Source organism: Microcaecilia unicolor, chromosome 2 (genome assembly GCF_901765095.1).
Source record: "Microcaecilia unicolor chromosome 2, aMicUni1.1, whole genome shotgun sequence".
NCBI classification, from domain to species: domain Eukaryota; kingdom Metazoa; phylum Chordata; class Amphibia; order Gymnophiona; family Siphonopidae; genus Microcaecilia; species Microcaecilia unicolor.
The window spans coordinates 623,916,808-623,940,175 of NC_044032.1; the positions used below are offsets into that span (position 1 = coordinate 623,916,808).

General features: G+C 47.0%; 1 protein-coding gene across 5 annotated transcripts in view; it reads right to left on the reverse strand.

Moving 5' to 3' along the window:
- Window positions 1-23,368, reverse strand: part of HHIP (hedgehog interacting protein) — a 334,884-nt gene that overhangs the window by 248,411 nt on the left and 63,105 nt on the right. For all 5 annotated transcript variants that reach the window (XM_030191684.1, XM_030191688.1, XM_030191687.1 and 2 more), the window contains exon 3: window positions 17,294-17,450. In XM_030191684.1, coding sequence (XP_030047544.1) covers window positions 17,294-17,450 — 157 coding nt within the window. The remainder of the gene's footprint in view (window positions 1-17,293; window positions 17,451-23,368) is intronic.

Consider the following 23,368-nt stretch of genomic DNA (forward strand, 5'->3'; position numbering starts at 1 on the left):
GTGGCGGTAAGGGCTCCCGTGCTAACCCGGCAGTAACCGGGAGGCGTGGTACTACCCGATTACCGCCGGGTACAGTCTAGCGCTACAAAAATAAATATATTTTTGAAGCGCTGGAAATGACAGTGTGGTAGGGGTAGGAAGTACCGTCGGGCTGCTGCGGTAGCCTGGTAGTACTTCTGTTATAGCGAGCAGTTAGCCCACACTGGGCTTACCACCGCTTAGTAAAAGGAGTCCTATGTTTTAACATCAATACTTCTGCTATGTGTAAACTGGTGCATAAAGATCCACTATCCAAACTGTAAGAGATTGAAATATAAATTAACATATGCATCTAGCTTCTCCTACATATGTACGCAAATCTGGAATGAATGACCAAAATCCATAAAAATAACCCACGACACAGTGAACTTCCGTAAACTATTGAAAACCTATCTATTTAAGAAAGCATACCATAACAACTTGTCCTAAATGCCAACTAACAAAACGTACCTATACCAAGTGTATTCTTGATGTCTTAATTGTTTATGCTAAATTATCTGGATCTATAGTTTAATGTTCCTAATTGTTCAAGTTAATTTGTTATGAATGAAGCTTATCCTAATACCTTTCAGTTCTAATCATAAGACGAACTTTCCTCCTATAACCTAATCCACTCTGTCTCCTCTTCCTCAACTATGTATTTCTCCTCTCCGGAAATGGTAATCACCACTTTCGGAACTATGCAAGCCACACTGAGCCTGCAAACAGGTGGGAAAATGTGGGATACAAATGTTATAAATAAATAAATAAATATTTCTCTCTGTATTTTAGAAGGGGCTCTACATCAACAGATCCTGTTCTATAATATCACCTTTGGTGAATCACTTCATAAAGACGGTCAATAGACTACACTACATAAATAAATACATAAATAAATACTAGAAGAGTTTGAGACATGTTGACCAGGTCATTTCAATTCATATTTGTATGTACTTTCTAAAAGGGAAAGGGAAATGGGACTTGATATACTGCCTTTCTGAGGTTTTTGCAACTACATTCAAAGCAGTTTACATATATTCAGGTACTTATTTTGTACCAGGGGTAATGGAGGGTTGTGACTTGCCCAGAATCACAAGGAACTGCAGTGGGAATTGAACTCAGTTCCCCAGGATCAAAGTCCACTGCACTAACCATTAGGCTACTCCTATTAGTTGGCATTTGACCACAACATACATACATAACATAGTAGACGACGGCAGACAACAAATGGGAAAAAATCATCTACAAAAATGTCTCAAAATTTGCAACTGAAAAAGTGGAAGAAGATACACACTAATCCATTCTGTAGGCTTGCTAGTGTTTTTTGCACACGCTAATGCTAGAGACACCCACAGGAATATATGGGTGTCTCTGGTGTTAGCACGCGCTAAAAATTACTCAAGACTTTTTTTTCAAAGCATCCTTATACCTGAAAATGGCAGGAGGAAAAAGACCTCAGAAATCGCAAAGAGTTTTTTTTACCCACCCAGTGAATCACGGGTTGGGATAATTATCTTTTAATGATGAATTAATCACTGGTCAAAAAACCTCCTTCCTGCCAACATTTTAAACTTTATTTATACCAGTCCATCAATCTCACTCATATATTTTTTTTCTTTTTTCAATAAAGTATAAAATAGTTATTTGCATTGTATAGAAAATTTCAGCTTTCCACCACTACGAAAAAGCAACAATCAATAAAGAAATCAAATTTTCTCAGTGAACACTTATCTGTACGAGCTGGATCCCGACAGGTGCCCGTTTCACAAAGGTTTCGTCAGGGTTTCAATTCCTGCAGTCGCTGTTTAATGTCTGCACACACACACATATTGCTGCCTTCCTAGTGCACATATACCCACGGATTCTATATACGGTGCTTCGAGTTGCGTGTGCAAATTCGGATGCGTGTTCAATTTGCGCACGTAACTAAATTGAGTAACGAGCCAATCAGTGCCGATAATTGGGTAATAACAAGCAATTATTAGAACTAATTGGCAATAATTAGAATTTATGCGCATATCTTTTTAGGCGTTTTATACAGAGGTGCATGTAGATTGTAGTGCATGGATCTTAAAAGGGGGTGTGGCCATGGGAGGAGCATGAACGGGTCCTAAAATGTATGTACATTGTTCTAGAATTAGGGGGATGTGCACCTAATTTACACTTGGTGATTTACGCCAGGTTTTCATTGGCGTAAATGGTCATTCCTAATGTAGTCACAGCTCCCAGCTCTAAGCGCTGTTCTATAAACTATACCTAACTGTAAGCATGGTTTGCAGAACAGCGCTAAGCGCTATTTTCTTAGGTGCCATTTATAGAATCTAGTCCATGAATTATAATTTTGCACATTACGTGTAAATAGACGTGTAACACCCCAGGTGGAACTGCTCCTTTTGTGCATGGGTTTCTTTTTTGTAAAAAGGTTGCTCCTGCTGTACCTGAGTTACTCTTCCATGTCCATAAAAGGAGAAAACAAAAGTGCAAAGAAAGAAAACATAACCCAATGATACTTTAGGTGATGGGGTAGTGAGGTTGGTGCCAGTGGGCTTCAGTACCCCCCCCCCAAAAAAAAAAAAATTAATTAATTAAGCCAATACTGGTGGGTTAACAGTGGAGAAGTGCTGTCCATAAAGTTCATGGGGAGAAGGGAGCCCAGGGAAAGCATCCTGAACTTTTCTTTTTCGAGATATTTGTTCAGGGCCCTTAGGTCTAGGATGGGACGCATCCCCCCTGTTTTCTTTTCCACAAGGAAGTACCTGGAATAGAATCCCAGCCCTTCTTGCCCGGATGGCACGGGCTCGACCGCATTGGCGCTGAGAAGGGCGGAGAGTTCGTCTGCAAGTACCTGCTTGTGCTGGAAGCTGTAAGACTGAGCTCCCGGTGGACAATTTGGAGGTTTTGAGGCCAAATTGAGGGTGTATCCTTGCCGGACTATTTGCAGAACCCACTGATCGGAGGTTATGAGAGGCCACCTTTGGTGAAAAGCTTTCAACCTCCCCCCGACCGGCAGGTCGCCCGGCACTGACACTTGGATGTCGGCTATGCTCTGCTGGAGCCAGTCAAAAGCTCGCCCCTTGCTTTTGCTGGGGAGCCGCGGGGCCTTGCTGAGGCGCACGCTGCTGACGAGAGCGAGCGCGCTGGGGCTTAGCCTGGGCCGCAGGCTGTCGGGAAGGAGGATTGTACCTACGCTTACCAGAAGCATAGGGACCAGTCTTCCTTCCCCCGAAAAATCTTCTACCTGTAGAGGTAGAGGCTGAAGGCTGCCGGCGGGAGAACTTGTCGAATGCGGTGTCCCGCTGGTGGAGAGACTCTACCACCTGCTCGACTTTTTCTCCAAAAATGTTGTCCGCACGGCAAGGCGAGTCCGCAATCCGCTGCTGGAGTCTATTCTCCAGGTCGGCGGCACGCAGCCATGAGAGCCTGCGCATCACCACACCTTGAGCAGCGGCCCTGGACGCAACATCAAAAGTGTCATAAACTCCTCTGGCCAGGAATTTTCTGCACGCCTTCAGCTGCCTGACCACCTCCTGAAAAGGCTTGGCTTGCTCAGGGGGAAGAGCATCAACCAAGCCCGCCAACTGCCGCACATTGTTCCGCATGTGTATGCTCGTGTAGAGCTGGTAAGACTGGATCTTGGCCACGAGCATAGAAGAATGGTAGGCCTTCCTCCCAAAGGAGTCTAAGGTTCTAGGGTCTTTGCCCGGGGGCGCCGAAGCATGCTCCCTAGAACTCTTAGCCTTCTTTAGGGCCAAATCCACAACTCCAGAGTCATGAGGCAACTGAGTGCGCATCAGCTCTGGGTCCCCATGGATCCGGTACTGGGACTCGATCTTCTTGGGAATGTGGGGATTACTTAATGGCTTGGTCCAGTTCGCAAGCAATGTCTTTTTCAGGACATGGTGCAAGGGAACAGTGGACGCTTCCTTAGGTGGAGAAGGATAGTCCAGGAGCTCAAACATTTCAGCCCTGGGCTCGTCCTCCACAACCACCGGGAAGGGGATGGCCGTAGACATCTCCCGGACAAAGGAAGCAAAAGACAGACTCTCGGGAGGAGAAAGCTGTCTCTCAGGAGAGGGAGTGGGATCAGAAGGAAGACCCTCAGACTCCTCGTCAGAGAAATATCTGGGATCCTCCTCTTCCTCCCACGAGGCCTCACCCTCGGTGTCAGACACAAGTTCACGAACCTGTGTCTGCAACCTCGCCCTGCTCGACTCGGTGGAACCCCGTCCACGGTGGGGGCGTCGAGAGGTAGACTCCCTCGCCCGCATCGGCGAAGCTCCCTCCGCCGACGTAGTCGGGGAGCCTTCCTGGGAGGTGGCCGCGGTCGGCACCGCACGCGGTACCGACGTTGGGGACCTCAACCTGGGCGATGGGCCAGCCGGCGCCACGCTCGACGGTACCGGAGGCGCAAGCACCGCCGGTACCGGAGGGGTAGGGCGCAACAGCTCTCCCAGAATCTCTGGGAGAACGGCCCGGAGGCTCTCGTTTAGAGTGGCTGCAGAAAAAGGCTGAGAGGTCGATGCAGGCGTCGACGTCAGAACCTGTTCCGGGCGAGGAGGCTGTTCCGGGCTGTCCAGAGTGGAGCGCATCGACACCTCCTGAACAGAGGGTGAGCGGTCCTCTCGGTGCCGATGCCTGCTGGGTGCCGAATCCCTCGGCGACCCAGAGCTCTCGGTGCCGACACGGGGAGGAGACCGGTGTCGATGCTTCTTCGACTTCTTCCGAAGCATGTCACCGGAGCTCCCCGGCACCGACGAGGAGGACGTAGAATCCATCCGTCGCTTCCTCGGGGCTGAGACCGAAGAGGGTCGATCCCGGGGGGGCTGTACCGCAGGAGCCCTCAGGGTAGGAGGAGACCCACCCGAAGGCTCACCGCCACCAGCAGGGGAATGGACAGCCCTCACCTGCACTCCTGACGATGCACCTCCGTCCGACGACATCAGCAGACGAAGTCTCGGTACCACCGACGTCGATGCAGTCGCCCGATGCCTCGGCGCCGATGCAGAGGTCCGATGCCTCGATGCAGTCGATGGAGCGGCAGCCAAGGAAGATGGTCCGGACGCTGACGACGTCGATGCACTCGATGCCTCCGGTGCCGATGTCGACGAAGAGCCCGAGAACAAAACGTTCCACTGGGCTAATCTCGCTACCTGAGTCCGCCTTTGTAACAGGGAACACAGACTGCAGTTCTGAGGGCGGTGCTGGGCCCCTAGACACTGAAGACACGCAGAGTGCCTATCAGTGAGCGAGATTACCCGGGCGCACTGGGTGCACTTCTTGAAGCCGCTGGAAGGCTTCGATGTCATGGGCGGAAAAATCACGCCGGCGAAATCAAAAGCCGAAATGGCGAAAATTGAAGCACCAAAATTTAAAGGGAGAAAAATCTCGACCGAGGCCAAACTAGGCCTACCCCGACAACGAAAGAAAACTTACGGGGCAAAAGCTGAGAAAATACGGGAAGGGCAGAAAACTCGAAAGGGTCTTCCGGAACACTTCCGGAGCGCTTCCCGAACTTTTTGTAAGAAAACAAGGAAAAAAACACGTCGAAAAGGACGCGCGAGGTCGACTCTCTGGGGCACGAACGGCGAAACACGACCGTACCGAGCGCGGACGAAAGAAGACTGGCCGGCTCGAGCCGGTTTCGGGCGGGAAGACGGCCGCGCATGCGCGGTGCGCATGGGCGCGCGAGGACTAGCAAAGGCCTTTGCTAGTAAACTTTCCGATGGAGGGGGCTGCCGAGGACGTCAACCCATCAGTGAGAACAAGCAGCCTGCTTGTCCTCGGAGAATGTGAGTTATGGTTGCACAACATAAGATTTTGTCATTATACATGTGTTAAGGGACAAAAATCATGTGCTATTTACCTTAACCAGATTAATAACTACCTCCTTATATCCCTCAAAACTGCAAGGCTTTAATCTAGCTAACCTGAATCTGCCAGAATACAAGCAGCATAATACATACCTTCTAAATATTAAGGGGTCAATATTCAAAGTGGTTTAACCGGGCATGAGAGGCTCCTGCCTGGTTAAATTGCCGGTGTGGGGCTATCCATCGAAATTCAGTGGCACTTAACCAGATAGTGCAGCTGAATACCCTTTCTAACTGCCTAAGCTGAACCTGGCTATATTGGCTGGGGGTAGAGTCGATATGGAGTTTGCACTTATTCAGTGCTTAACCAGACAAATCCAACCACATAAAATACAATTTCACTTATCTGATTAAGGGCTGAATATATTGTCTTAACCGAGCTCTGCACACATGCTTGGATATTCAATGCCAGTGCCCAGACAAGGCCCGGCATTGACTATCGGGGCATAAAACCAGCAGCGGCTTAAAAGATCACTCATCACCACCAGCTGAATATTTACCCCTAATTTTTCAGATAAGCTTTTTCAATTATAAAAATTAAAATATGTATTACTGATGTGCTATCCTCTTTTTAATGCCTAAGGGACCCTTTTACCATGCTGGGGTAAAAAGGGGCATGTGGTGGCATTGGTGCATAGGTTTTCCGCGTGCCGAGGCCCTCTTTTACCACACCAGGTAAAAGGCTTTTTTTTAACAACAACAAAAAAAAGAAAATGGCCAAGTGGTAAGTTAACTACTTGTTGTCTGGTCATTTCCCAGGGGAGCCCTTACCACCACCTATTTAAGAGGTGGTAAGGGCTCCTGCACTAACCCAGTGCTAACCCCCTTTCCCCAAAAAACTTCTGAAGCACTGGAAATGGCACGTGATGAGAGTAGCCTCTACTGCCAGGCTCCTGTGGTAGACTGGCGGTAGTGCCGGATTGCGGTTCAGCAAGCATATGGTGGGCTTGCCTTACTTTAGTAAAAGAACCCCTAAGAGCTTATTTTTGCCTCCAGTTGAGATTAAGGGGTCCTTTAACTAAAAGGTTGGCGAACGGCAATCCGGAACTACTGCTGGGCCAGGGGCGTAGCCAGACTTCAACGGTAGGGGGGTCCAGAGCCGAGGTGAGGGGACACATTTTAGCCCTCCTGGCGCTGCCGATCCCCCCTATTGCCGACACCGACCCCCCCCGCCCGCCATTGCCGACACCCCCAACAACTTTGCCCCCCCCCCCCCCCGCCGATGACCCTCTCGACCCCCCCGCCCACCGCCGCCTACCAGCTTTGCTGGTGGGGGACCCCAACCCCCGCCAGCCGAAGTCTTCTTCCTTCGTTTGGTTTCTGACTGAGTCTGACGTCCTGCACGTTGTACATGAAGGACGTCAGACTCAGTCAGAAACCAAACGAAGGAAGAAGACTTCGGCTGGCGGGGGTTGGGGTTCCTGCCAGCAAAGGTAGCAGGCGGTGGGTTGGCGGCGGGAGGGGGGGTTGAGAGGGTTGCTGGCAGGAGGGTCCAGGGCCAAATAGCACCAGTGCTTACCCGGTGATAATGGGCAGCATCATGCGCTACCTGGTTATTGCCGAGTTAGTGCAGGAGCCCTTACTGTCACCTCAGTGAGTGGTGGTAAGTGCTCCCCCCACCCACCCCGAAATGGTTCACTTACCAGAAGGCCATTTCTTTAAAAAAAAAAAAAAAAGCCTTTCACTCGCTGTGGTAAAAGGGGGCCTCGGCTTGCGTCAAAAAACACTCGCTGACACTAGCGCAGGCCCCCTTTTACTGCAGCTTAGTAAAAGGACCCCTATTTTACTAAGGGGTCCTTTTACAAATCCACAGTTGCCCTTATGATGGTTTTCTGCATGCACTAAGGCCGTTTTTACCACAACCAGAAAAATGGCCGATTTTATATTTTTCCTATCAATAGCCATCTGCTAATGGGACCAATTTAGGAAGTTCGCTGCAGTACCCCCTAGGGTGCCCGGTTGGTGTTCTGGCATGTCAGGGGGACCAGTGCATTACAAATGCTGGCTCCTCCCACAACCAAATGGCTTGCATTTGGTCGTTTCTGAGATGGACGTCCTTGGTTTCCATTATCGGCGAAAATCAGAAACGACCAAGTCTAGGGACGACCAAATCTCTAAAGAAGGACGACCAAATTTCAGGATTTAGGCGTCCCTGATCGTATTATCGAAACAAAAGTTGGATGCCCATCTTGTTTCAAAAATATGGGCTTCCCCACCCCTGGATGGGGACATTTTGCGAGGACGTCCAAATCGAAATGTCATTGGCTTTATTTGTAATGCATATGTACTTCAATGCAGTGGCGTAGCAAGGGCGGGGTGGTGGGGGCGGTCCGCCCCGGGTGTCGGCGGGTGGGGGGTGCTCCGTTGAGAGCCGACAGCTCTCATCTCCTGCCGCTACCCTGCTTTTTTTTTTTTAATCCATTGCACCGACGCAGGCAGCGCTTCCCGTCTGCCCTGTGAAGGAGAAAATCGCGTCACTGGCATCGGGCCTTCCCTCGTTGTGTCCCGCCCTCGAGGAAATAGGAAGTTACCTCAGAAGAGGGCGGGACACAACGAGGGAAGGCCCGATGCCAGCGACGCGATTTTCTCCTTCACAGGGCAGACGGGATGCGCTGCCTGCGTCGGTGCAATGGATTAAAAAAAAAAAGCAGGGTAGCGGCAGGAGAGAGAGCTGTCGGCTCCCAACGGAGGGGGCACAGGACGGGACCGGCTCGGGGGAGGGGGAAGCTCAGAGGGGAGAAGGAGATTGGGGAGGGTGGGAGAGCCTAGAGGGGTGCTCAGGGGAGAAGGGGATTGGGGAGGGTGGGTGAGCTTAGAGGGGTGCTCAGGGGAGAAGGGGATTGGGGAGGGTGGGTGAGCTTAGAAGGGTGCTTAGGGGAGCAGGGGATTGGGGAGGGTGGGGGAGCTTAGATGGGTCACTGGGTGCTCAGAGGGGAGAAGGGGATTCGGGAGGATGAGGGAGCTTAGAGGGGTGCTCAGGGGAGACGGGGACTGGGGAGGGGAGTGCTCAGAGGGGAGAAGGGGTCTGAAGCTGTAACTGGGGTCTGACAAGGGGGCAGGTGGGAGAATGGGTCCATGCCTGGATGAAGGGGGCTGAAAAGAGCGGGCAGAGAGAGAGGGGACAGACCCTGGATGGAAGTGGGGAGTGTGAGGGAGGGCAGACCCTGGATGGATGGGAGAGGGAGGGCAGACGGATTGAAGGGGCAGAGAGAAAGGGCAGATAGTGGGTGGAAGGGGGAGAGAGAAAGAGGGCAGCCTGGGGCAAATGGTGGATGGAAGGGGCAGAGATAGAGGGCAGATGTGGATGGGAGGGAGATGGCAGACTGGGGCAGATGGTGGATGGAAGGGGCAGAAATAGAGGGCAGACAGTGGATGGAAGGGGCAGAGAGAGAGGGCAGACAGTGAATGGAAGGGGCAGAGAGAGAGGGCAGACAGTGGATGGAAGGGACATTAGAGAGGGCAAACACTGGATGGCAGAGAGCGAAGACAGATGCTGGATGGAAGGAAGACAGGGACAGGGAGAACTGGCTGGGGCTGAAGCTCGGGACTGGTGAGAGAAAAGGGCTGGGGTTGAAACTAGGGGCTGAAAAGAGGACAGGGAGAAGTGGCTGGGGGCTGAAGCCCAGGACTGATGGGAGAAAGGGGCTGGGGACTGGTGGGATAGTGGGGCTGAAAAGGGTGGCAGGTGGGAGATGTGGGCTGGAACTGGAACTAGGTGCAGGTGGAAAGAGGGGGCAGAGAGAAGGGGCAGAGAGAGAGGGGACAGACCCTGGATGGAAGTGGGGGAGCGTGAGGGAGGGCAGACGGATCAAAGGGGCAGAGAGAAAGGGCAGATGGTGGGTGGAAGGGGGAGAGAGAGAGAGGGCAGACACTGGATGGAAGGGACATTAGAGAGGGCAGACACTGGATTTCAGAGAAAGAGCGAAGACAGATGCTGGATGGAAGGAAGACAGTGAAAAGAAGATGAGGAAAGCAGAAACCAGAGACAACAAACTGTAAATAAAATATATATTTTTATTTTTTTGCTTTAGGATATAGTATTGTAGCTGTGTTAATAAATGTTTATAAATAGAACATGTGGTCACGTGATGCTTTAGAGCGAGGCAGACGTGGTGCCGAGCTCTCCTGGGCCCCGACTCGAAATAACTGCCAAAAACCCTGCAAATTGGAGAGAAAAATTACCGCCTGGAAGGAATAGTGACAGCGCATCGCATGGAAAAATTCCTGAGCGCCGCAACAACAACAATGGCGCCAAAAAGTAGTAAAAAAGACAAAGAGAAACCGAAGACGGCCGGCGGAGTGGAAGAGAGCCCGCCACAAACAGACCACGCGGTATTCTCGGAAGAGCAGCTGCGTCAAATTGCAAGCACGGTGGGAGCTGTAATCGAGCCGATTCAAGCAAAATTTGATAAGGTTTTCGCTCAGCTGACGACGCTGGAAGAGCTCTTAACAGACACAGTGAGAAGGACTGGAGAGGTAGAGCAGCGGATGGTGGCAATGGAGGAGGCACTTCCCCCTGCCCTACAGCGGGTGAGCACGCTGGAGACCAAAACTGGGACACTTGCTGAAAAGCTGGACGAACTTGAAAATAGATCCCGTCGGGCAAATTTAAGAATAATAGGCTTACCAGAATCTGTGGGAGCCTCAGTACTGCCGTCAGTGTTGGAAAAATGGCTGTCACAGGAGTTTGCATTGTCGGACCATGCGGGGCCTTTATGTCTGGAGAGGGCCCACCGCATAGGCAGACAGCAAGATGGCCGACGCAGCCCGCGAACTGTGATTCTGAAAGTTCACAACTACATCCATAAAGAAGAGATCTTAAGAGGATTTAGACAAAAACGGAACGAGACCAAATTCGATGGGCATCAAATCCTCATATTTCAAGACTACTCTGCAGCCTTGCAGGAGAAGAGGAAGTTGTATTCTCCACACTGTAAACGTTTACATGAGCTGAATATTCAGTTCATGTTGACATACCCAGCGATTCTAAAAATCAAAGAACAAGGACAGTGGAAAGTCCTGGGATCACCCGAGGAAGCGAAGAAGTATGTACAACAGCTGGCTCAGAGCGAAAGGGCAGCTGTGGGTAATGACTGAATGCACTGTAGAGTATATGAATCTATTTGGTTAAAGCTGTGATATTACCATTGTTAGTTGTTAAACAGGGTTGTTACACTGGTAAAATTAGAACAAAAGAGTCGGGGGCCGGGAGGCTAGGAAACCCCTAGGACCCACAACAAATGGGCAGTTGTCTAGAGGGTTGGAGGGGTGAGGAACAGGGGAACAGAATGGGAGAAGGGAGGGGGAGGGGAAGGGAAGGAAGGGGAGAAGAGAGGGGGAGGGATAAGGAAACAGTACAAGATAATAACAGGCCTAGGCACTATCTATACTACAGGTATCAAGCTATATTAATGGTGCTACGGTGTGCAGTGGGGGATACACTCCCTCGGGGCAAGGCTGGGTGCCTCGGGGAGAAAGAACACAGAGATTGTTTAAAGTTATTACAATTAGAGAGCTGGTACGTCCCCTAGGAAAGTTCGAATAATCTCATGGAACGTTGGAGGCATTACTTCCCCCATTAAAAGAACCAAAATTCTGGCGGCCTTAAAACGCCACGATGTGGGGATAGCATGCCTCCAGGAGACTAGGCTCTCCCAGGAGGAACATGAGAAACTAAAGAGACACTGGGTGGGTGAGGTATTCTGCTCCCCAGCAACAGGGCGAAGAGGGGGAGTGGCAATCCTAATTCATAAAGCCTTACTGTGCCAAGCACAAATGTTGTTCAAAGATGGAGAGGGGCGAGTGGTGGGGATCAAATTAAACCTACAGGGGAAGGAACTACATGTTGCCTCTATATATGGCCCGAATGCTTCAGCACATGCCTTTTACGCCCAACTGTTAGCGCGCTGTCAAACTCAGGCAAAACTCCCCTTGATCTTAGCAGGGGATATGAATCAAGTGATGGATGAGGAGTTAGATAGATCAGGCACTGGCCGGATGAAGCGGGAGCCCGCCACAGTAATGTTAGCGGCTTTCTGCCAGGAACTGGGCCTAGTAGACACATGGAGACTGTTGCACGGGGAGGAAAGAGACTACACACACACCTCCAGAGCGCACCGCACGCAGTCCAGAATAGACTACATATTTATGTCACAAGATCTCTTCCCCAGAGTAATTAGCGCCCAAATCGGCCCAGAAGAAATCTCGGACCATGCGCTTACCTGGGCAGACCTGGAATCCATGCCGCTTTTCCAGCAGAGGCCGGGATGGCGGTTTCCAGCTTATCTTTACACTTCTAAAGACTTTGTGAGTTGCATACAGAAGAAATGGGAGGAGTACACAAGACACAATCAGGCCCATAGTGAAGATCCCATACTGTTTTGGTCAGCTGCCAAGGCAGTATTAAGAGGCGAGATAATTGCCTATGTGAGTAAACGCAACCGACAGATTGCGCAGGGGATAATAGGCCTAGAGCAGAAATTAAGGGAGGTAAAAAGGAATTATACTAGGCATCCTACACAACCACAGCATGAGTTACTGGTGTCCACCAGAGCAGCATTGAATAGCTTAATACACGAAAGGACAATGAGATCCCTACTGTATAGGAAATACAAACTACACAAATTTGGAGATAGAGCGGGAGGAATGATGGCTAGACTGGTGAAGGGGGCCCGGAAATCATGCTTTATCTCAGCTATACAAAAGTCCACAGGTGGGGTAACGACTAACTTAGAGGAGATTGCACTTATATTCCGGGAACATTTTGCTACTTTATATGAAAAGGGCCCAGAGGAGGTAGGATTTCGGGAGAAGATACAGAGATACTTACAAACAAAGCGATTGGGGAGGATCCCCCCGGACGGGCTGGCTGTCTTTAACAACCCATTAGGGACAAAAGAGCTGCAAAAGGTTATAGGTGCCTTAAAATTACACTCGGCCCCGGGGCCGGACGGCCTGTCTGGAGAGTTCTACAAAATGATGAGCACACAGATAGTAGGGCCACTAACCGAACACCTCAATGCCATAGTAGATGCAGGTCAATTCCCAAGGCATGCTAACTCGGCGACAATCAGCCTGATTCCAAAAAAAGGCAAAGACCCTCTACAACCTAACTCATATAGGCCAATTTCTTTAATAAATGTAGAGGCCAAACTGCTGTCTCGGATTCTGGCCGACCGCTTAGCTCCCTTGATGCCTTTGCTCATTGGGGAGGACCAGACGGGGTTTGTCCGGGGCCGGCACTCAGTCTTAAATGTAAGAAAACTCATTATGGCTATGTTATCCGGGATAGAACTTGGAGTCCCCCGAATGATTGTGAGCCTAGACGCAGAGCGGGCATTCGACCAGGTGAATTGGTCTTTCATGTTTGAAATCTTAAAGGACATAGGTTTAGAGGGATGGACCTTGCAAGCGATAACAACATTGTACACACAGCCAAGAGCTGCAGTTAGGGTGAACGGGGTCCAGACGCCAGAATTTGATATAGGCAAAGGCACACGACAGGGCTGCCCCCTCTCCCCATTACTCTTCCTACTGGTACTAGAACCCCTCTTGGTTGAGATCCGAACGCGGCGGGACATTAGAGGCATACAGGTATTTGGGAAAGAGCAAAAGGCACTTGCATACGCTGACGATGTCCTGCTGCTACTAGGGGACCCCCAGACCTCCTTGGAGAATCTCCTGGAGGTTATCAGGGCATACGGCAGGTTGTCCGGGTACACAATCAATAAAACAAAATCATTAGCGGTACCCTTAGATGCCACAATCAGAACAACATGGAGGGGTTCCCTTCCGTTGCAATGGGAAGAGCAACAGTTTAGCTATCTGGGAGTTGCTATCCCGATTGACCTGGGGACCCTGTATGATAGGAACGTACAACCCCTCATAGATACCACGAGATGCCTTCTACAGCTTTGGAGCTCATGCCCACTCTCGCTCATGGGTCGGATTGGCCTTATAAACATGATAATAGTCCCGAAATGGCTCTACAAATTTCAGATGTTGCCGCTATATCTGAGGCGAAAAGAGGAAAAGATTCTAAATAGGCTAGTGCAGAAATTTCTCTGGAATAACAAAAAGCCTAGACTCCCCCTACATGTGATTCAGAAGCCAAGACCTCAGGGGGGAATGGGTCTGCTTAATATAAGACAATTAACAGTGGCCTGTGCTATGAGGCACATACGAGATTGGCTGGTGGAGAGCCAAGATTTTTCAGCAACTCCAACAGAGCTGGCCATGTCCCCTACTGCACACCTGGGCTGGGTATTGCATGCACCCGGAGGGAGATTAAGTAGAGATCTGGTCAGGAACCCCCTGGTTGCCTCGGCGAGGGCAGCGTGGCGATGGCTTTGCAGGTGGCACCATTTCGATTGGAGGGCGACACCTTTTCTGCCATTGTTCCATAATCCGGACTTTCCGGAGGGCACATCGTCCGTGGCATTTAGCCGCTGGCGGGCACTTGGAATAAAGTATGTATATCAATTGGTGTCCGAAGAGGGTAAAACTCACACTTTTGCAGACCTGTGTCAGGAATTTAACTTAAGGGAGATAGATCGCTTTCCCTACCTGCAGGTGCAGCATTACATAGTAACATTGGGCTGGTCTAACTTAAGTGAAGACGTACAGGACATGCTGAGCTCGGACATGACACTGGGGGCACAGGTGCCGGTACCACTCAAATACCATCACAGAGCTCTGCAGGATTCCACGGAAGACATAGACTTTAAAAGTAGAGCTCAACGCTGGACGGAGGAGTTACTGATTGAGGTTTCTGGAGAGACATTGAGCAAATTTGTATCCTCCATGTGGAAAACTTCTTTCTTTACTAAGTACTTGGAGATGCAATATAAGTTCGCCCTACGATTATATATTCCGCCAACACGAGCATGTAAGGCTGGGTACAGTGACTCGGATGCATGCCCTTGGTGTAGACAGACCCGGGCTACGCTCGGCCATATGTTTTGGTTTTGCCCACATACACTGCAACTGTGGACTCAAATTCTGGGCGAAATCAAGAGATACTGGGGACGCACAGTACAGAGACAGCCAATGCTTTTGTTTGGCGAATATAAATGTATTAAGCCAACACTGCCTGGATTTCGGTCCTTCCTGCAGAGAGCAATACTGATGGGAAAGAGAGTCATCTTATTACACTGGCGAGACACTAGAGCTCCTGCTCTAAGAACCTGGAGAATACAAATGATAGAACTCTTAAAGCTGGAGAGGTGCGGAATGCTGGATTTGTCCTCTAGAGAAGGACTGAGATTTCAGAGGACATGGGCGAATTTCTGGGACACACTGCAACCGTTAGCAAGAAGTCGAATCTTAAACTGATTATTAGAGTTCACATTATAGCTACACTTGTCATCAGGCCTATACATGTTACGGGAGGGGCGGGTAAAGGGAGGGATGGGAGGGGGGAGTAGGGTTTAGGTTGAGAGAGGGGGGGGAAGACTAGGAACAGGGGACAAATAAGAGAAGAACATAATACACTTTATGCAATACTGGAAGGATTGGATCTTTAGATTGTCATCTTACAATGTTATTTGTATGTACTCTTTCTGCTAGCAGATAGATTTGAATATTTAGGTAAGAGAAGGGGAGGGTGGGGGGTGGGGGGTTACTCGGGGATAAAAAGCAGGAAAATGTTTTGACGTATGTGGACAGATTGATGGTTCTCTGTTGTATTAGGAAGAGCACTTGTTGAACACTGCGTATTGATACTTTATTTAATACGTCAATAAAAAAGATTTAAACATAAATAGAACATGTAAATAAGGTAATCTTTTTATTGGACTAATTTTAATACATTTCGACTTAACTTTCAGAGAAGAAAACCCCCTTCCTCAGGTCAGGATAGGATACTGTAACAGTACTATACTGTATTGACCTGAGGAAGGAGATTTTGGCCTCTGGAAGCCAAATGTATTAGTCCAATAAAATGGTATTATTTTACTTTCTATATTTGTTTTATTTCTATTTGTTAATTTGTAAAGTGGTGATTGGTATTTGTTAGTTTTTTTCAAATTTACATCTGCTGTCTTTATATTTTGCACAGTACTAGGGGACATTTTCTGTTTCTGTGGTGTTGCATTGTATGCAGAGTCTGGCATCGGGGGTTCAGTTTAATTTTTGTCTAAATAGAAAGTTTATGATTACTTATTCTATAGTGGATTAGGATGTATCTGTGTTTGTGAAAAAGACATGGCTTTCAGTTGGCATTGACTGTGCAGGATTGATGATCTGTACTAATCTGTCTGTTTTCGTTTTACAATAGGTGAATTGATGTTCTAGTGCTCACTGTAGTGTTTAAGATGCTTTCCTTTTCCTTGTGTGACTCGTACAAATTACTGTTTATGGTATGGTAGAATTGCTCTATAGGTCCTGAGTGTTTTGTATTCTCGGTATGCCTAGTACTGGATTTGGGGGGGGGGGGGGGGGTGTTAAAAAAATGACCGGCCCCGGGTGTCAACTACCCTAGCTACGCCACTGCTTCAATGTTTACGGTTCCTATTACAACTGAATGTATATGTGAGTATTTTTTTAAAAATGTTATTAAATTATTGTTTTTATGTTTAATATAGACCCCGGACGCAGGCGCTGTGCGCCAAAACATGGACCGTGTCGAATCCATTCAAGTATTGTTTCATCAACGTATATGATTAAAGACTTGACTTCCCCCCTTTTTTTTTTAAGTTCCCTGGTGCTTTTTGTTTTGTTTCTTGGCTTTTTGTTTGTGCTTTGCTCCCTCTCTCTGTTATACCATATGTCAACAGAGTACGGCCATTAAAAAAATTAGCACCTGAGCACTTACCAACACCTATTTTTGTAAGTGGTAAAGGCTTACACGCTAATTCTGCACTAATCAGTTCATGATAATGTAGCTGTGCTAACTGCTTAGTGCAGAAATTCCCACTCTCTGCCCCCTCAGACGCTGCCCCCTCCCCGCAGAAAAATTAAAAATATTAGCATTTGGTTTGTGCATACACATTACGAATTTACTGCAGGACACCTGAGTGCATTCCATGGTAATCTCTTTTCAAGCTGTAGTAACCACGTGCTAGCGCTAACCACAGTTTAGTAAGAGAACTCCTAATAAATTTAACAAATATTCTATCAACTACTAACTTAAAAAAAAGATCCAGAAGTTTAAAAGAGATTTAAAGACAGAAACGTGAAGTAAACCACAACAGACGATCCACAGCATCGGCACAGCAATTTAAATATTAAAAAATCATTTAATATACTGTGACTTTCAAAAAAAAAAATACACACTAGCAGAAGAAGGAAACATCTGGAAGGCACAGCTGCAGAGCATAAGTGCAGCCTGCGTCTTGGTTCACTGTCAAAAACCACAAATGATTTGTCAGTTTTTTCTAGATTAAACAGCATTTATCTTTATGAACCTGTTGATCTCTTCCACTTTGTCATATTCCTCCATATGGTCCAGATAATTGGAAGCCGGGCCCCGCACTTGTCTTCTTGGAAAATCTGGGAAGCAGAGACCACCGTCTTTCCTTGCATAGTAGAAGCAAAACTCATCAGCTGTGGTCTGCGGAAAACCTGAAAGAAATTTTCAGCAGAGTCCTGTTATCACTCTGTGTGTTCTCAAGTCTGTGAGCAATATGCCCTCCCACTGCTCTAAATTCCAAACACACACGGTGAAATGATAATACTTCATCTGAAATAAGACAATACAGAACTGGGATGGAGAAATGGCTCAATCTACCTAGTTTTATTTAGGGGCCCTTTTACTAAGCCGCGTAAGCGTCTACACGCGCTAAAATGGAGTTACCGCCCGACTACCACGTGTTTCGTGCCGTAATTTCATTTTTGGCGCACGCCCAATGCACGTGCCTGAAAAATATTTTTTATTTTCGGTTCACGTAGGTCAACGGCTGGCGGTAAAGTCTCAGACCCAAAATGGACGCTTGGCAATTTTGATTTTGCCGCACGTGCATTTTCGTTAAAAAAAAAAAAAAGGCCTTTGTTTACAGGCACGCTAAAAAATGGATCGCACGCACCCAAAACCCACGCCTACATTATCGCAAGCCATTTTTCAGCATGCCTTAGTAAACGGACCCCTTATTTAGGTATTTTTTTTACATTACTTGCTAACCCGCACAATCTAACATGCTCTCAGCGGCATACAGTAAAAACATACATAGGTCAATAATACAAACAAACTAAAAAGATAAGACATAACAAACATAGGGTCTCTTTATCAAGTCGCGCTAGCGGTTTCCGCGTGGCAGTCCTGACAGAACCCATTCAAAGTGAATGGGCTTTGTTGGCATTACCACACTGGGAGCCGCTAGCGTGGTTTGATAAAAGAGGCCCATAATAATTATAATTATCACCATGATGATTAAGTCGTACTAATCTTCATTCATTTCAAAACCGAATATGAGTATTACACTTCAACTCTCAAGTTAAAGCAAACACAAAAATCAATTTACAAGCCTGCTGGTATAAAAATGTCTTAAAGTGCTTTCTTAAAAACAACCAAGCTTGGAGCATGTTGCCATGTGCTTTCCAACTAATGCTAATAAATTTAGGTTTAGAACAAATTTATAAAATACCATTTGTATTTCTGGATGCTCAGGGCACTGGGGATGGGATGGGTTGGGAGAGGGGCTGGGAGAGGGGCTGGGGAGGTTGGGTTGTATTGTGGTATGCTGTTTAAAAGATGACATCTTGAGTTTTGTATGATTTGATTGTTCCTGTTCTTATTTTGATGTCAATAAACATGATTTTAAACATAAAATACCATTTATAAGCAATATAAAGTACAGATTCAAGAAGACTACAAGAGTGCACATATGGCTTGTTAATCATTCAAACGGGTTCGTATTATTCATATATTCGGCAGTACCATCCATTTAGAAATTGCTGCTGATTATACTTGCATAACTTGAAACATTCAAATTAAGGCGCCCTTTTACTATAACATGCTAAAAAAATGGGGCTTAACCCATGGTTCCCAAACCTAGTCCTGAAAACACCCCAGCCAGTCAAGTTTACAGTATATCCACAATGAATATTCACGAGATAGATTTGCAGCCAGTGGAGGCAGTGAATGCAAATCTCTTATGAATTTTCAAGAATTCTCTATCTTCTACTGAAAATGTTGATTTGTCATCATTGTTCTTCTATTGTTAGTCGTTCTTCCCCACTGTTTCATTCCCCTTAACGATACCTGGACCTTGTTTTAACTTAACTCCTCACAATGTAACCATAATTGTGATGTAACAAATTGTACTTCCATCATTACAATGTATTGTAAGCCACACTGAGCCCGCAAATAGGTGGGAAAATGTGGGATACAAATGCAATAAAATAAACAAATAAATAAAATCCTTGGTGACTTTAAACACTGAACTCCCCAGGTGTTCTCTTAAATCTGGTGAAGAGGTATTCTGACAGATGGTTGAGCTGGGTTCTGATTCTTCCCAGTTGTAAACCTCTTTCATGTGCAGATGATTATGACAAGGCTTGAACAAGATGGTGCATCCATTTTCTAAGACACACATTTTGTAAACATCTACACTTGGTCTCTTCAGTCTGTTAAGGCAGACGTCATCTACTATCACTCATCCCAAGGCAAGTTGGTAGGCATATAGGGTGCTGGGTGGATCTGCAAGTGACCCACAAACTCTGATCAATGTTGGTGCATCTCTTCCCACCAAGAGTAAGATCTTGGCATTTGGGTCCAAAGGCTGCAGATATTCTGCTATAGGCTGGAGATGATGATGGTATTGTGCAACCTCTGGTGTGGAAATTTCTTCCTGGTTATCTGGTATAGTAGATGGATATTATTGCTACCATCCATCGCTTCTATCACATATCCACTTGCTCTTCTCTCTATTCTCTTTGTCATCCCTATACAGGTCTTGATATGGTAGAGGTAGCGAGCTCATTGGATGTCAATTAGGTCAAATAACTTTGTCTTGCCAGGGACTGGTTACTCTGCTCATCTATAATGACATACAACTTTGCTGCCTTTTCTGGTTGCTCTTTTGGATATACCTTAGCTACACATATCTTGGTGCATGACTGCCCACTGCGGCCTCCTCCGCACCCCTGTGTACAGTTTGTAGTTAATGTTTAGTGGTGACGCTTGCTCTATCTCTTTTTCCCTGACATGGCTTGACTTTGAGGCTGGGGTTCCTGTAGGAATAGACTTGCTCTTGTCAGGGTGAACTATTGTACTCCGTATATTTTATGGCTACCTTACAGTCTTTGGCCACATACTTGGATACTTTTTCAACAAATCTTCAAGTTCTCTCAGTGGTTTCTCCCTAAACTCTCTACATTTCTTGAGAGGATGAGGTTTCTTATGTGTAGGACACTGTCTGTTGGGATTACTACTTTCTCTGTAGTAGGAGAATTAGACAATGGGTGACACATCAGTCATAGGTACAGCTATAGGCTTCTTGGTACTGCCGTACTTCTTGACTGGCCTTTCAGTCGTGAAAGTAGCCTGAATTGACTGCTTCAGGAACCTTGGATGAACTTCACAAAGACTGTGAAGGGAGGAAACCGAAACCTCTCTTCGTGGTCCTCTTTGTACTTTGCACCTACCTATGATCATTTTTCTCTTATGTCATATGGCAGCTTTGATATAATCTCGTTTATGCCCCAAGCTGTATCCAGGTAGTACAGGCCGGTTCAGAACAGCTTTGAGTGCTTCCAATTATTGGAGGAGATCTCCTAATTCTTGTAATGTCATTATCTCTATTCATTACCTTTGGGTAACTCCTTATTCTTTTCATCAATTCCTGCTGGATAGCTTCTGGGCTGCCATAGCGCTGGTTGTCTCTCTCACATTTCTTTCAAACCTCTTGAGGGGGTCATGCAAATATGCATCCGGTAATCTCTTTACACAATTAACTGACTCAGTTCCCAATACAAAATATTATACAGGAAAATTCATTCAAGAACTAAGCTTTTTTGAGCAGGGACTGTCTCTCTCTGTATCAGGTGTTCAGCGCTGCGTGGGTCTGGTAGCCCTTTACAAATGCTAATAATAATAATAATAACTAGTCTAGTTATTGTGTAACTCCAAAAAACCTTACTGAATGAAAATAGTGCTTAACAGAATGATATATTCAAATTTCTGAAAAAAGGAGGAAAAGACCTCAGAAAGTGTCTGCAGACTTTTATCTATGATATAAGATTATAGTCTCAACAGACTTTCATATAATCATCGGTCAAAAACCTCCATACCCTATCCAATGAAACTTTATTTAATCATTTTTTCTTTTACTTGTTCAAAAAAAATTGTTTTCAAATAATCCTCACCCCAGTGGCATAGGAAGGGGGGGGCGGTGGGGCGGTCCGCCCTGGGTGCACGCGCTGGGGAGGTGTCGGCTCGCTGATTCCCTGCTCTTTCTGCCCCAGAACATGTTACTTCCTGTTCCGGGGCAGAGAAAGCAGGGAAGCAGCAGAGCCGACGCAGCTCCCAGTGACGTGCACCGGGGGCGGATCAGCCCTCCCGCCTGCCCCCCGCTGAAAGGTAGGGTGCGTTTCAGGGGGCGGTGCGCTCCGGAGGGGGGGCGCTGTGCCCTGCACCCGGGGGGGGGGGGGGTGCTCAGCGGCGACCCGCCCCGGGTGTCAGGCACCCTCGCTACGGCACTGCCTCACCCTAACCCTGCCTCTAGGAACACTTCTGCTCCCGTAGAACCTGCAGTGGACAATTAACAAACCATTTACCTGGGTAAACAGCTTTTAGAAGTCGTCCTTGTGGTTGTGTTTAAGGGCGATTCTTAATTGTTTCCACATTAATGGTGCTGTTCCATATAATTTACAATGTATCCTCTTCATTGCTTATGCAGTCTTGCAATACTGTTTCACACCATTACCCTTTCAATTATAACCATTATGTTTATTTGTAAAGTTATGTTACTGGCTCTGTCTTTGCTTTGCAAACTGTCTTGCAGCTGAGAACTGTGAAAGAGAGGAAGACAGTACTCGAACTTCTCGTGCAGGTGGCTCTCGTTTAATGTACTATCCCTGTTTTCAAGGTGTTCATTATAAAAGTTTTTTTTTTTTTACTGCACTCTGTTTTATCGATCAGTACAGTTTTGGAATTCTCTACCTAGAGACTTAAAAACTGGGTCTTTTTATTTTCTGTTTTGAAAAAAATGTGAAGACATATTTGTTTTAAAAGTTTCTTTCTTAACATTGTTATATTTTATGTTATACTAGTAAAAGAGGCCCGTTTCAGAGCAAATGAAACGGGCGCTAGCAAGGTTTTCGTCGCCAACACCCCCCCTCCCTCCCTGGCCAACCCCTTTGTTGTTCTGCCATTGCCCCGCCCCCAACGTCATGACGTTTGACGCGAGGGCGGGGCCCGGAGCGATTTCCCACCCCCCCTGCCTCCCTCCCTGCCAACCCCTTCGTTGTTCTGCCATTGCTCCGCCCTCGAGGGCGGGGCCCGGAGCGATTTTGGTGGCTTCACCACCTCGAACCTTCGAACCTTTTTGAAGGAAGTCAGGGCTTGGCTTCACTGACGTCAGTGTCCTCAGAACATTGAGGGTGAGTTTTATTATAGTAGATTCTGTTTTGCAGTACGCTTTCTAGTGATCGTTATCTGCTTTGAACCTAATCGGGAGTTGGAGGAATACAAATCTCACATTACATTACCCTGAACAACTAGATGGGATTTCCTTGGGCGTAACCTTTTGGATTTGGGAAGGTGAATAATAAATTTGTATAAATAAATAAATAAACATACAAACTATATAATAACATACTAGTGATTTTCTAGCATTTCTATTCTGATAGTGTCCGCTGTTTCATTTAGGGGCCCTTCTACTAAACTGAATCAAACTTTGCAGTCACCTCAGCGTAATGTGGGATTTTACCATGAGGTAGCTGCAAATTTAACATGCCTCCGATTGGGGCATTCCCACTATTTTTCTTTGCAGGTCATCCATTAATATTTAGATTAGCACATGGTACCTGTTCCCGGTTAATGTAGAAGCACTTACTATATAGGAGGTAGTAACTGGTCCTGCATTAACTCTGCACTAGGCAGTTAGCACACAGTACATAAGTATTGCCATACTGGGAAAGACCAAAGGTCCATCGAGCCCAGCATCCAGTTTCCAACAGTGGCCAATCCAGGTCACAAATACCCGGCAAGATCCCAAAAATGTACAAAACATTTTATACTGCTTATCCCAGAAATAGTGGATTTTCCCTAAGTTCATTTAATAACGGTCTATGGATGTTTCCTTTAGGAAGCCAGCCAAACCTTTTTTAAACTCCGCTAAGTTAACCGCCTTTACCACATTCTCTGGCAACGAATTCCAGAGTTTAATTACACATTGAGTGAAGAAAACTTTTCTCTGATTTGTTTTAAATTTACTACATTGTAGGTTCATCGCATGCCCCCTAGTCCTAGTATTTTTGGAAAGCGTAAAAAGAACCTTCACATCCACCCGTTCAACTCCACTCATTATTTTATAGACCTC